Below are 12,399 nucleotides of genomic sequence, written 5' to 3'. Positions count from 1 at the left end.
TATATGTATATACATACGCACACACACACATCTCTATATAACATGGCTTCTGTCTCGGGTGCTTACTTCTGCTCCCTCATTCGCCCATTGTTAGTAGCTTTATGGAGAGGTCCGCGTGGCAAGGAACTGATGTGTCCAGTCAACAGCCAGCTGAGACCGGAGGTCATCCAGTGGCACAGACGAACCTTGAGATGACTGCAGCCACAATGGCACCTTTAGTACTGCCTCGCAAGAGACACTCTGACAGACACTGAGCTTTAGGAGCCCAGGTAAATCCTGCCCATATTTCCAACCCACAGGAACTGAGATAAATAAATGTTTCTGATTTTAAACTGTCTAGGTTTTGTGGTAACTCCTGTGTAACAATAGACACCTAAGATACTTGTTAAGCTGCCTCTCATATTCAGTGTTAAAGAGATTCTTTAACACTCAGCAGTAGATGGTAAGTGCTTAAACGCGTAGTGCATTCACACTAGGAACTCTCTGAACAGTGAAGCTCACGTCTGTCCAACCCGACCAGGCACCGAACCCACAGCAGCGGCGCATCAGGGCCACGCTCCAGCCAACTGAGTGCCCAGCCAGGGCGAGGTGTCGCTTTCATGTAAAACTAATGTGTATGACTTTCTAGAACTTTTTGGCATTTTCTTTTCATTTTTTAAATTGAACTTATTAGGGTGACATTGGTTCACAAAACCATACAGGTTTCAAGTGTACAACTCAATAAGACCTCATCGGCACACTCATTGTGCACCCATTGTCCCAGGCCATTTTCTGATTCCGTATCTTCATTTATCTGTGTTGAATAGTTAGGCCTTTCCCTACAGACAACAATATTTTGTACATATTTGTCTTAGAAGCTGATGGAACAAGCAGGCAAAATGTCAGTAAGGATGTGAAAGACTTGAAGAATATGATCTATAAATTTAACTTAATGGCCATATACAGAACCCTGAGCCCTAAAATGCACATTCCCTTTAAGTACACCTGGAATCTTTCCTAAAATTGACCATGTGGTGGTTCATAAAGCCAATCTCAATATATTTTAAAATAATTGAAATCAAAGTATGTTCTCTGATTATAAATCATTAAGCTCAAAATGAACAACAAACAGATTATTAGGAAATTCCCCCATGTTTGGTATTACGAAATTTACCTGTAAATAAATCATGCATCAAGAAAGAAAGGATAATAGAAATTAAAAAACATTTTAAACTGGAAAACCTCCAAGTTTTCTGGGAGTCTATGAGAGGAGGAAAGGAGAAGCAGGGCTGTGGATCGTAATGATGTGTCGTGGAATCTAAGCAAGATGGAAAGGAGGACAGAAAGAGGCTATGCATATTGAGAGAGCCATGGCGGTCAATGCATTGAAGGTCATGGTCATAGGGGAGAATTCTGCAATGACGGGACTTGATCTGGACAGGTCAAATGTTTACATATGAGATTTCAGGAGTGGAAAGCTTTTGGTAACGAACAGGTCCAGGGTGTGACCGTAGAAGATAATGCCAACAGTTGATTGAATGCTTTTAAAAGGTCATAGGGAGTGAGAGAACTAAGTTATTAGGAAGCAAGGTGTTGGATGGACCATGCATCTGGATCTGAAGTCTTCAAGCAGAATGAAGGGATTTGAGGGGAAAAGTAAGGTGGTAGGAAATAAACTGATGAAAAAGGAGTTGTGAAAAAGAAGTTGGAAGATTAAAAGCAAATGAGAAGAAATTTGATGGCGGATCCCAAGCTGCTCAAAGTCAGCTGTGCTGAAGGAGTAGGTGTACAAGGTAAGCCAGGTTTATCCCGAAAGAACATTCCATCGGGTACATTTTAAAAAGAAAGACAAAAAAAATGGCAGAAGCTCATCACGTCCTGAAAATGGTTTTCATCATTTAAACAATGCACAAGATAATTGGTTGCTTCCCACTGAAAGAAACCAGCCTGGTTCTTACTACACTACTGCTTTGGATGCTCTCAGCCTCACATTGCAGTTTTACTTAACGTGCCTCTTCTCCATGTGGTCAACTTCTCCCTAAGACGATTTTCTCAATATGCGTGACTGCTTGTGGTGTCTCTAAGGGAGATGCACATCCAGTACCTCGGGTTTGACCTAACTCAGACTTCAGAAGCTACACAAATTTCTTTAGCATGGTGTATCTGCTTGTAATTGAGTTGCTTTGTAGCCACTAAATGTAGGTAATTTTATGGAGTTTGAATTGTTTTAAGCAGTCGTTCATTTGCATAATTACACAAGTACATTTTCATGTAAAAATCCGATAAAGCAAGCATCACCTTGATCACTGCCATGGTCCCCAACTCATGGCGTGAACTAACCAGTTATAGGATGATGTGTTCTCCTGAGTTTTTCTCTATTCATTTACTTTCCTATAAATATACAGAGAGGAATAGGCAGATTTTTTATGTCAGATCACTTCACTCCCTTAACATTCAAGGGCTTCCTGTTAAAAAGTGTAGAATAAAATCTATACTTTCAGTTGTGGTTTAAGTAAGACTTCATACAATTTGCTCCTTGCCTACCTCTTTGACCCCCTCTCATGCCAGCAAGTGCAAGAGTGTTCTTCCCATAGAGCCTCTGTGTGTGTTGCTCATTCTGCTTAGAAAGCACAGTGCCAGTCCTTGCTTCACTGGTTCTTAACATTCAGCTCTCAGCCCAAGATTGACTTATCTTCATAAGCCTTTCCTAGATACCCTCTCCAACTACATACCTCCCTCCCCTGTCTCCACTTCCAATCCCTTTCAAATCCCAACACCTTGTTTCAGGCAAAAGAGCCACACCCCTGGGGTTTGAATCCTTACCTTGCTGCGTGCTAGATAACTTAGTTAACCTTTTCACACTTCAGGTGTCTCATCTGAAAAATGAGGGTAATGATAGCACCTACTTTATAGATTGCTTTGAAACCATATGCGTTAATATTTGTAAAACGCCAAGCACTATTTACTTGTATGTTCATCAGCTCACTTCTCCAGAATGTAAGGTATCTATGGGCAGGCCCTTGTTGGGTTTGCTCTTAGTACAGTGCCTGACTCATAGCAGCCTTAGTAAATCAAGGTTGAATGTATGAATATTTAAATCTTACTTCCTGTGTACACATGAGATAAGTTTAGAAGGGAAAGCATGGTCCTGCTTTTCTTAAACATTTTCACTTTTATACACTGGTCACTACTAGGTGCTATCACCATATCTTGTGCTGCTTATCCTCTTGATAGAATGGATACACAGTAAGTCTTCACTGAGCAATAGGTTCTTCCACTGTTAAGCAGAATGATGTATAGTGAAAACAATTTTACCATAGGCTAACTGATCTAAACAAGTTAAGTTCCTACATCATCTCAATGTTATAACAAAATGTTGAATAAAACAATGTTTTTTGAAGACCCGCTGTAAATTTTCTAATATCTGCAAAGTAGGATCCCAATGGTAATTCTCTTGTGTATTACTTTTCCAAGGAGCGTAGAATACACAAGGTCATTGTAGCAGCAGCCACAATCCCATGCTCTTTAGAAAAACACCAGCAGCAGTTATCACAAGCAGAAATGATATTCCCAGATTCCAGCGCAATCCAGACCTATATTGCAGTTGCCAGCCTATTAGTTTAGGGTTGTCTGGGGGCTGGAGAACAGCTTCTTGTTTGAGCTTGCCAGGTTACTAGTCATATGTGTCCGTCAGCCATAGCCTGTGAATCTAAGCTCAACTAGAAAAATCCTTTGTAAAGGGGTGAGCTGGGCTTCCATGTGCTCGCAGGAACCTTGATGAAAGCCAACACTGCTTTCTCCAGCAGTGTTGTAGCTGCTGTTGCCCTGAAGATGGTGCTTCAGAGGCCCAGTTAGGGCGCATTGCCACAAACTTGCCTACTCTAAAAGGTGCTCATATATTTTTTCCTGAAAAAAATTTTTTGGTTGCATAAGCTCCAATCTGGGTCATCTAACCAAGACTACAAAACAAGATTAAGGAGAACAAGATTAGTAACAATATAACTATATTTCTATCTACTAAACTGAACTTGAGAAAAAGCCAAGTCTAAAGTGCTTTCTTCTAGGGTGCTAACAATGGTTCTGACGTTCACGCAAAGTACAGCTGCCTTGCAGTACAGTGTCTCCTACAGAGCATTTGTGAACCCAGGTAAGAAATGTCTATCTCCATCCAAGGCTCGATCCTGACTTATGTAGTATGTGGTCCTGGAAAGCCTGTATTGACTCCCAAATGAATCTTTTTTTTAACATTAAACTCGGCTGCAGTAGTTTCCAAATGCTAAATCAGCCTCTGCCGCTGCAGTCTCAAAGCAGCTGCAGCTCGGTGACAGCTGACAGAATCTGCAGGAAGCCAGAGAGTAGGGTTCAGAGGCCCTGCAGTCTGGAACCATGGCCAAATCATGGCACAGGTGGTCTGATGAAGATGCCACTGACCTTGCAGCTGGATACCAGATGCTGCAATTTGCATCTCTGACACTGCTACCGTTGAATGTTGCCCACTCCCATCAGAGCTGATGCCATTGCTGCTTCCTCCATTTATTACTAGAATGGAGTTGGTATAGTTAGTAATTCCACCCTGATTCAATGCTTTGGGAGAAACATCTGACTTGTAGAACTTAGGTCATGTGTTATACTTAGTTGCAAGGGAGGCTAGAAAGGTGAGTATCTGGTGTATTCAACCTCTTAGGTGGGAAATAGACAGAGGTACTATATTCTCCAACAACTGAAAGCAGGTTTGGAGAGTAAGAAGCAAAAAATACAGTTTTACTCTAATATCCCTTTCTGTTCTCCCAGAATCAGGGGTAAACCATAAGCATAGTTTCTTCTTAGAGAGTGACCCCTTAGAAAAGAGACACCCATAAAGGTGGAGCAGAGAGGACACACTTAGGAGGAGTTCTGACCAGCAGGAAAGATTAAGTAGAATTCTTACTGGGAAAGGAATAAAAAAAATTAGGAGGGTAGACAATAGGGGCCATGGTTGGCCTGGGTTCTGCAGGAACCCGACACCTCTTGTCCCCTTCTTGGCCCAGGCCTGAAGAGGTGGCTCAGTGAATAGGAGAGAAGCACCAGATAGATTTTGACTCTGAGAAGACATTGCCATGCAAGTGACCTTGAACCGTCATAGGGTGACTGCAGCAGAATGGCAACAGCCTTGTCGTTGGTCTGTGTGATGAGCAAGCTGAAGGTCCTATACTGGTCCTATGAAGGTCCTATCTTGGCTCTCAGTTGGCATGTTTGTTTTTTTAATTTTATGTGAATAATTTAAAAATTTGAAATGTTTAGACTTACGTAGAGATTGCTAAACCAACTCATAGGTAAAACATAATGCACAGCAGATTCTCAGAATGCCGAAACCCACACACTAACGTAAGTGATTCAGAAGCTAGACCTGAGTTGGGGCCCAGTGTAGGTGAGCTGAGGACCACTGAGACCCTTCAATTATGCTGAGAAAATAAACTGCAAGTTTTATCTACTATCTGTAGGCAGGGAACAGGAAACAGAGGCCAGCATAGCTTTAAGGACCACCCCTACCCTTGCCAAACCTTTCCTTTATGTTAAGGTGGAATATAGGCTATGAGAGGGAGGGGGGAGAAATCCTGAAAGACAGCAGCATTTGCCCCAAATAGACCAAGTTTTTGTTTTTCAACTGAATTTATTGGGATGACACAGGTTGGTAAAATTATACAGGTTTTAGGTGAACAATTGCAACAACATGATCTGTTCATTGTATTGTGGGTTCACCACCCCAAGTCTAGTGTCTGTCCATCAGCACTTGTCTCCTCCATAATGCCCCCCCACAATCCAGACTGAGTTATTTTTACATGGTAAGTTTAAATTTCATTTTCTGACTCCCTTCCCATAAGAGTGAGGACTTGAGAACAAGATGAGATAATTAGAGAAAATAATCACTTCTACAGGAGTAGGCAAATGTAGGTTTACAGTAATGAGTATGCAAAAGTTTATTCTCGTATTATTGTCTGTTAATTATTGTATTATTTTCTATACAAATAACTACATAGCTACTTTTTCTCACCTCTGTATAGCAACACTTTGTGTAGTGGTTTAAATTACACACCTCACTGTACTTCTGTGACTGAAATTCCTAAATCTGTACTGCGTCTCTGTCATATTCAAGACATGTTTACTTGGGCACTATACTTGTCGGCTCTGGTCTGGGATTAGCCACTGCCCAGTTGTGAGTTTGGGAAATGGAGTGTTGGCTCCCAGCTGTGGCTGCAAAAGCCTTAGTTCTGTTCCCTGTCGCAGGTCTGTGGCTGAAGGCAATTCATGGTAAATTACAACTAGGTGGATTCTGCACTTACATTTCTGAAAGTAGGAATACTATACACAGCCTTTTTTCCAGTTTAATTTTTTAATGTAAATTAAAAAAATAACAGGATTATGGGATTATACAGAAAACATTACAACACAAGATCCAAACAGATACCCCAACAAGGACATCTGGGCACTTTTGCCAGGTGGAGCATGGAGAAAGAGCCAGTGCCCACGCAGTTCACTAGGCTTCCTCCTGGGATCTAGTTTGAAGACATTTGGGTCTGCTGCATTGCATAACTACTTCAGCTTTCTCTACAGGAAGCAGGGGTATGGAGACCAAAATATATGAACTCTCTCAGAGGCTTACTGTTGAACCTAGAATTGCCATATGGTCATGCCCAAAGCTCTCTTTTTCATCTTGATTTGGGCCTGGATTCAAAATGTCCGTGGTCTAGGCCTCCAGGCCTTCCTTATGGTGAGTAAACAAAGAAGTTGGCCTTTGTTCTGAACCAAAGGTGGAGTTGCCTTTGCCAAGAGCAGCAGGTTCGGTGACCACAGATTAAGTGCCAGAATGGGCTGCCAGAGCACTCACTCAGTCTCCAGGCAACTGGCCCTATGGGTTGGAGGTGGCACTGGGGGAAGGGTGGGGAGGTGGAGTGTGATCCTGGCCCAAAGCTTTCGAAGCAACCTCTTTCTTGTCATATAAAGGTGTTTCCTGGAGTAATACTGCTTACAATAATTTTCCACACTGAATTAAAACATCTAAATATGATCTGACTCACTCTGCTTACTTCTGAGGCCTTACCCTTCCATGCAATCTAGCTAGTGTTTCCATTACCAGTAGTTCTCCTTTATTTGCAGATTTCACTTCTTTTTTTTTAAGATTTTATTTATTTATTTTTAGAGGAGAAGGGAAGGAGAGAGGGAGAGAAATATCAATGTATGGTTGCCTCTGGGGGGTCCCCTGCTGGGAACTGGTCTACAACCCAGGCATGTGCCCTGACTGGGAATCAACTGCGGTCGTGTGGTTCGCAGGCCGCTGCTCAATCCACTGAGCTACACCAGCCAGGGCTTGCAGATTTCACTTCTTAAAGTACTTTGTGTGCCATCTCCTTTGTAAAGTTTTCCCTTTTCTCTCCAGCAAGAATAGGATCTGTGTATTTTGGCATCATTTACTGATTTTTATACATTTGTCACAAGTCTTATCATGCTGTACTGTTATTGAAGGTTTACTATATGACAAACTCCAAGGGACCTTACTGTTCATCTGTAAACTTGTGCTTTGTTTAATGAATTACATAGGACTGTTATTAACATACAAACCAAATATCATTTAGGAGCACTTGTGAAAATTTTTTGTCCCGAGGTTGTATTTTGGGGGGGGGGTCATCGTGGGGGTCCACAACTCTGCATCTTGTGACAGTTGCTGAGTGATTTTCACATAGGAGGTCCAGGGATGATTTTCTAAGGAATCTTAACCCATTGGTAAAGGTGCCATTCTTTCTTAGGAGCTACTTCGAAAGTCACTGAAGGATAGGGGATGCTTCCTATTTTTCTAGGGTAGCGCCTGAATTCACAAAACACTTGAGTGAATGACATAAGAAGAGGTGAATGGATAAATTCAAAGTGCCAAGTTAGCCATTTCACCACACAGCTACCAACAGCTCCTCCTATAACCACTTCCTGAAGCAGAAATGGCCTTCCCAACCAAGCCTCTTGGCCAGACTTCCTCCCCGCGGCTGGAAGTCCAACGGACTACATTTCCCAGAGGGCTAAGGATCGCCGCGCAGGCGCACTTGGAAAACTACGGCGTCTTTTTCCCCAGAAATTGGCAGGTCACTCCAGCACCGCCTGTGCCCCTACTTGTCTCCTCCGTGCCCTGCCGTCTGAGCTCCAGAGGTTCTGCTTGTGTGTGTGTCTGTTTGTCCTTACAGGCAGGACTCATGGCCTCGCCGCTGAGGTTCGATGGGCAAGTGGTACTGATCACTGGCGCGGGCGGAGGTGAGCGCGTGAAGGCCGGAGAGCGAACCCCCTTACGGGCCCGGAATTCGTACGCAGCCACAGTTATCGAGGCAGGGTGGGAGGACGTAGCTGACGTGCTGTCGGGACGCCGAATTTGAGGTGGAGGTAGAGAGAGGTGGGATTGGCTAGCCTTGAACATGGAGCTGGAAAGTCCTACTTAGAGACGCGTCTGGTGCAAACCTGTTCACCCGTCTTTTCTCCGGGGTTCCTCTCACGGGCCCAAGTCTTGCAGGAGGAGAGAGGCCGCGGGTTGGGGGGCGGGGTGCGGCGCTGCTGGGTGAAGGGTCAGGTAAATGTCCCTACTGATGCCTGTCTCTGCGCACCAATTGCTATTGCTACTCTTCCTCCCGTAGCCTCCGTGAGGCTTTCTTAGGTCTTTTAAAGGTTGCGGAAGAGCGACTGGGTGCCGCAGTCTCCCCCAGAAGAGTATCAGTTCCTTGCCTTGGAAAAGTCGTTCTTTTAGTGTTTCTTTTCCTCTGGGGTATGGTTTTAGGCTCTTGATTTTTACTGAAGAAGGCCTCCTTTAAGAGGGCATCTAAGAGTTCTCGTTGAGTTTTTGTGTTTATTAAGATAAGCACCATGCAGTAGTCCCCACTTACCGCGCTTGCACTTACCCTTGGTCCAAAAGTATCAAATGGAAAATTCCAGAAATAATTTATAAGTTTTAAACTGTGCACTGCTGAGTAGTGTGATGAAATCTTGAGCAGCTCGGCTCTGTCCAGCTCTAGATGTGAATCATACCTTTGTACTGCTTATGTGCTTTTATCATAAAGGGAGATCACTGACATATCATTTGAGATTGTAAATTGAGACATTTCTCTAACTTACCTCAGTCTCTTATATTGGAGACTCCATTTCTTTCACCTGAGGATTTTTTGTGTTAGCATAATTTTTTTTGCATTCTAATTATGAATATTTGATTTATCAAAAAACCCTGTTTGGAAAAAGTGCTTCAGCTTTGATCTGATAAAGTATAAGAAGGCTTGAGTTATGTTGGCCAAGTTCTCTCTTATTGGGAGCGGATTAAATTTTAAAATATATTATTTGGTGATATCTTTAATTTATATTTAGGGTTCTTTTTAGAAGAGCCTGATACTTTAGCTGTTTCGATTTGTTATTTGTATGCTTATTTATCGATTAATTTAAACTACCAATTTATCAACTAAATTAAATTTTAAAATGTGTACATGTTAAAACAATTTAAGTAATACAAAAGTAAGCCTTCCATCCTTAGTTGCTAGTCACACAGTTCTGGCCCTCAGAGGTAAACACTAATTGCCAGCCTCTTATATGTGTTCCTGAGATATTCTGTACCTGTAAAACTTGTATAGGTATATATTAATTTTTGGATGTATAGATATACACCTTATATGTTTGAGTTGGAACTAAATATTTAATTACTCCTTAATTAAGAATTAAATATGTGTTTGGCGATTGTGTCATTAAAGCCCAGTGCAGGATATAGAAATCACTAGATATCTGAAGCAGGAAAAGATATAATTTAGCCATTTGTATTCTAGGCAGTTCCTAGTGGTCCATTTGGAGCCACAGCTTGTGAAACTGCCATTTAAACGGCCAGTTAAACTGCCACAGCTCAAGTTATCCTTGGATACCAGGGTGTAGAAAATGGAAGCTGCCACCCAGAAGTTAGGGAGCTAGATCACGAAGTTCCTGCTACATCCACTATTTCTTAATACTTAGGAAGCTTCAGTAAATCAGCTTCTTAACCAGCAAGCAACAGCTAGAAGTCACAGTAAAGGTGGCTTCTGCCTCCCAACTTTCCAGAAGTCACAGAAATACATTTAATGGTAGAATCCTACCACCTAGGCCAAATGGTAGGAAATGGTAGGTACAATAGGTGGAAAAATGCAGTTTTAAGCTTTCTTATTTCTGGAAGTGAAGGGGGTGAAACACAGGGTGAGAGTACAAATGAAGACATTGTAATGTAATTAATTAGTCACCGTTACTTTAAAATAGGGATTGCATTGAGTGGACTCCCCAAAAATTACACAAACACTTGCTCAACTCTTTCATTATTATGTTTTTCATTAGGACTGGGCCGAGCCTATGCCTTGGCTTTTGCCGAAAGAGGAGCATCAGTGGTTGGTAAGTTAATATTTTTTTCTTTTTAATTAGTACTTGATAGCTAAACTACTACAGTTTTCAGAAGTCAGCCACATTTGTTGTTGCATCAAATAATTTGTGAAGGTCAAATTTTATCACATTTTTTCTTCTGCCAGCTAAAAACTTTTCCCTCTTGAGACTGACTTTATAACTTGCTTTTTAAAGTAAACTAGTTTCACAGAATTTGCAACTTAACAGAATTGATAAAGATGGGATGTCATGTCATAAAGGGAAATTATTGCATTTGGTATATTGTGGGCTATAATTTTTGGAGATGGAAGACTGAGGCGAGATAAGTCTGTAAGTGTAAATATATTGCGGAGATTAAGAAGTAAATGTCTTTTGAGAACTGGAAGCAATCGTAAGTATATTTTTAAATCTCTTTAATCAAAAAATTTCAAATGGAAATTTTTTACAACAGTTTTTAAAAATTTTAATTGAAGGGGTAGTTGCTTGAGTTTTATTATGAAGGGTGGCTTGTAAGTGTTGCATTTAAGAATCCCAAAGGTGGGAGTTTTAGTAATCTGAATGGTTTGGATTGGCCTAATGTACTGGGTAGTTGGTATAGGCACAGGAGCAAGTTAGTCCACAGCCAAGTCTTTGTGGGGAGTAACTGAATGAGTGCTCAGTGCAGGGTAGGTGAGTAGGGGAGGTGTGATGGCTCAGTATTTATTAGTGTCTTTTCTGGGGTAAAATTGTTGGCTCATGACAGTGACTTCCCGATCCCAGTTTTTCTGCGTCTTACTAAGGAATACACAGAGACAAATTTTCCCTAATTTGTTTGTGGAGACAAAACAAAAGAGTAAGCAAGAAACCAGATTTGCCAAACAAGGAAGACCTAAGCCGGACATTAATGATACTCTTACCCCTCAGTGTGGATGTGTAACTTATCTTCATGGAAAGGACACAGAGACTTTGGATGTTGCTCTTTTAAGGTCATAGCTCATGTCTGTTGATCCACTCGGCTTGTGGCAAGGACACATTTTTACATTGTTATATTTGGCTCAGGGATATATAGTTTAGTTCTTCTTTGTCAAATTTTCCCAGGAATATTTTGTGTGGTGGCTTAATGGCACATGTTGTTACTGTTTTTTTCTTTTTTTCTCTTTTTATATTGGAGTGTATTTCTTAATATATTTACCTTATAATTTTAAATTTATTTTTACTTAATTCCTTAAGTGCAAGGACCTTGCTTTATCGTCTCCATCTTCTAAAGGGTGTAGAATATTGCTTTGTGAGAAGAAGGTGCTTTATTTATTTATTTTTTTATTGTTTGACATAGGGTTTTTTTGAGGGGGGCAGGGCTGCTATGTCTTTGAGATTGGTTTCTATTTTTCTTTTTTGTTGTGACTAAGATATAATTTTAGGTTACAAATGTGTTTTATGAAAAATTTACAGCAGTGTGTTTTTGTGGGGATCAGTTTTCCTGTATTTGTGACCTTTGTTAAATTCTGATTGGGAATTTTGAGTTGTAAGGAAAAAGTAAATAGGGACAGTGTGTCTGTTCATTTTGTGTTGCCTTAAAGATGATATCGCAGCATGTGCTGGTGAAAGTCCAAAATGGTAGAAAATTTCTGTCTTGGAAGTGTATTTACCAAACTAGGCTGAGGAAGCCAGATTTAGTTTTGTTTAGCGTAGAGGTCAATCTGTGAGAAACTTGGTTTCTCACTGCCTTTCTACTGCCTTTTCAGTCTCTGAACTTTCTTGGCCACGAATGGGTTGTGTTCTTTCTTGACCACCACTGCCCCTCTACTTTAGCTTTTAAAAACATGGGTACCCTGGTTCTAGATTGCATCACAAGTGCTAACTTTCTCCTGTTAATTTTTGTTCTGCTCTTGCCTGAGTAAGGAAAATAGAGTAAAGTGGAGTAAGCAAACTTTGGATCTTATGACATCAGAGTATCTTGTTTGTGGAAAAGTGATTAATCAGGTAAATCTATGACTAGCTCAGAGGCCAATAAGAAGTAAGACCTCAGGATATAGAGTAGTTTGTTTCTCCTGT

The 12,399-nt window shown here is 41.2% G+C and overlaps 1 protein-coding gene across 1 annotated transcript in view; it reads left to right on the top strand.

Annotated features, from left to right (window-relative positions):
* The first annotated feature begins 8,066 nt into the window (after window positions 1–8,066).
* HSD17B4 (hydroxysteroid 17-beta dehydrogenase 4) overlaps window positions 8,067–12,399 on the top strand; it is a 90,342-nt gene continuing 86,009 nt past the window's right edge. The window contains exons 1-2 of the mRNA XM_037028998.1: window positions 8,067–8,253; window positions 10,327–10,380. Coding sequence (XP_036884893.1) covers window positions 8,196–8,253; window positions 10,327–10,380 — 112 coding nt within the window. The 5' untranslated portion in view covers window positions 8,067–8,195. The remainder of the gene's footprint in view (window positions 8,254–10,326; window positions 10,381–12,399) is intronic.

The sequence above is a fragment of the Sturnira hondurensis genome, unplaced genomic scaffold (genome assembly GCF_014824575.4).
Source record: "Sturnira hondurensis isolate 20B ecotype Veracruz unplaced genomic scaffold, ASM1482457v3 Scaffold0001509, whole genome shotgun sequence".
Classification (NCBI taxonomy): domain Eukaryota; kingdom Metazoa; phylum Chordata; class Mammalia; order Chiroptera; family Phyllostomidae; genus Sturnira; species Sturnira hondurensis.
Note: the sequence above shows the minus strand (reverse complement) of the source record. Positions and strands in the feature narration are given on the sequence as shown.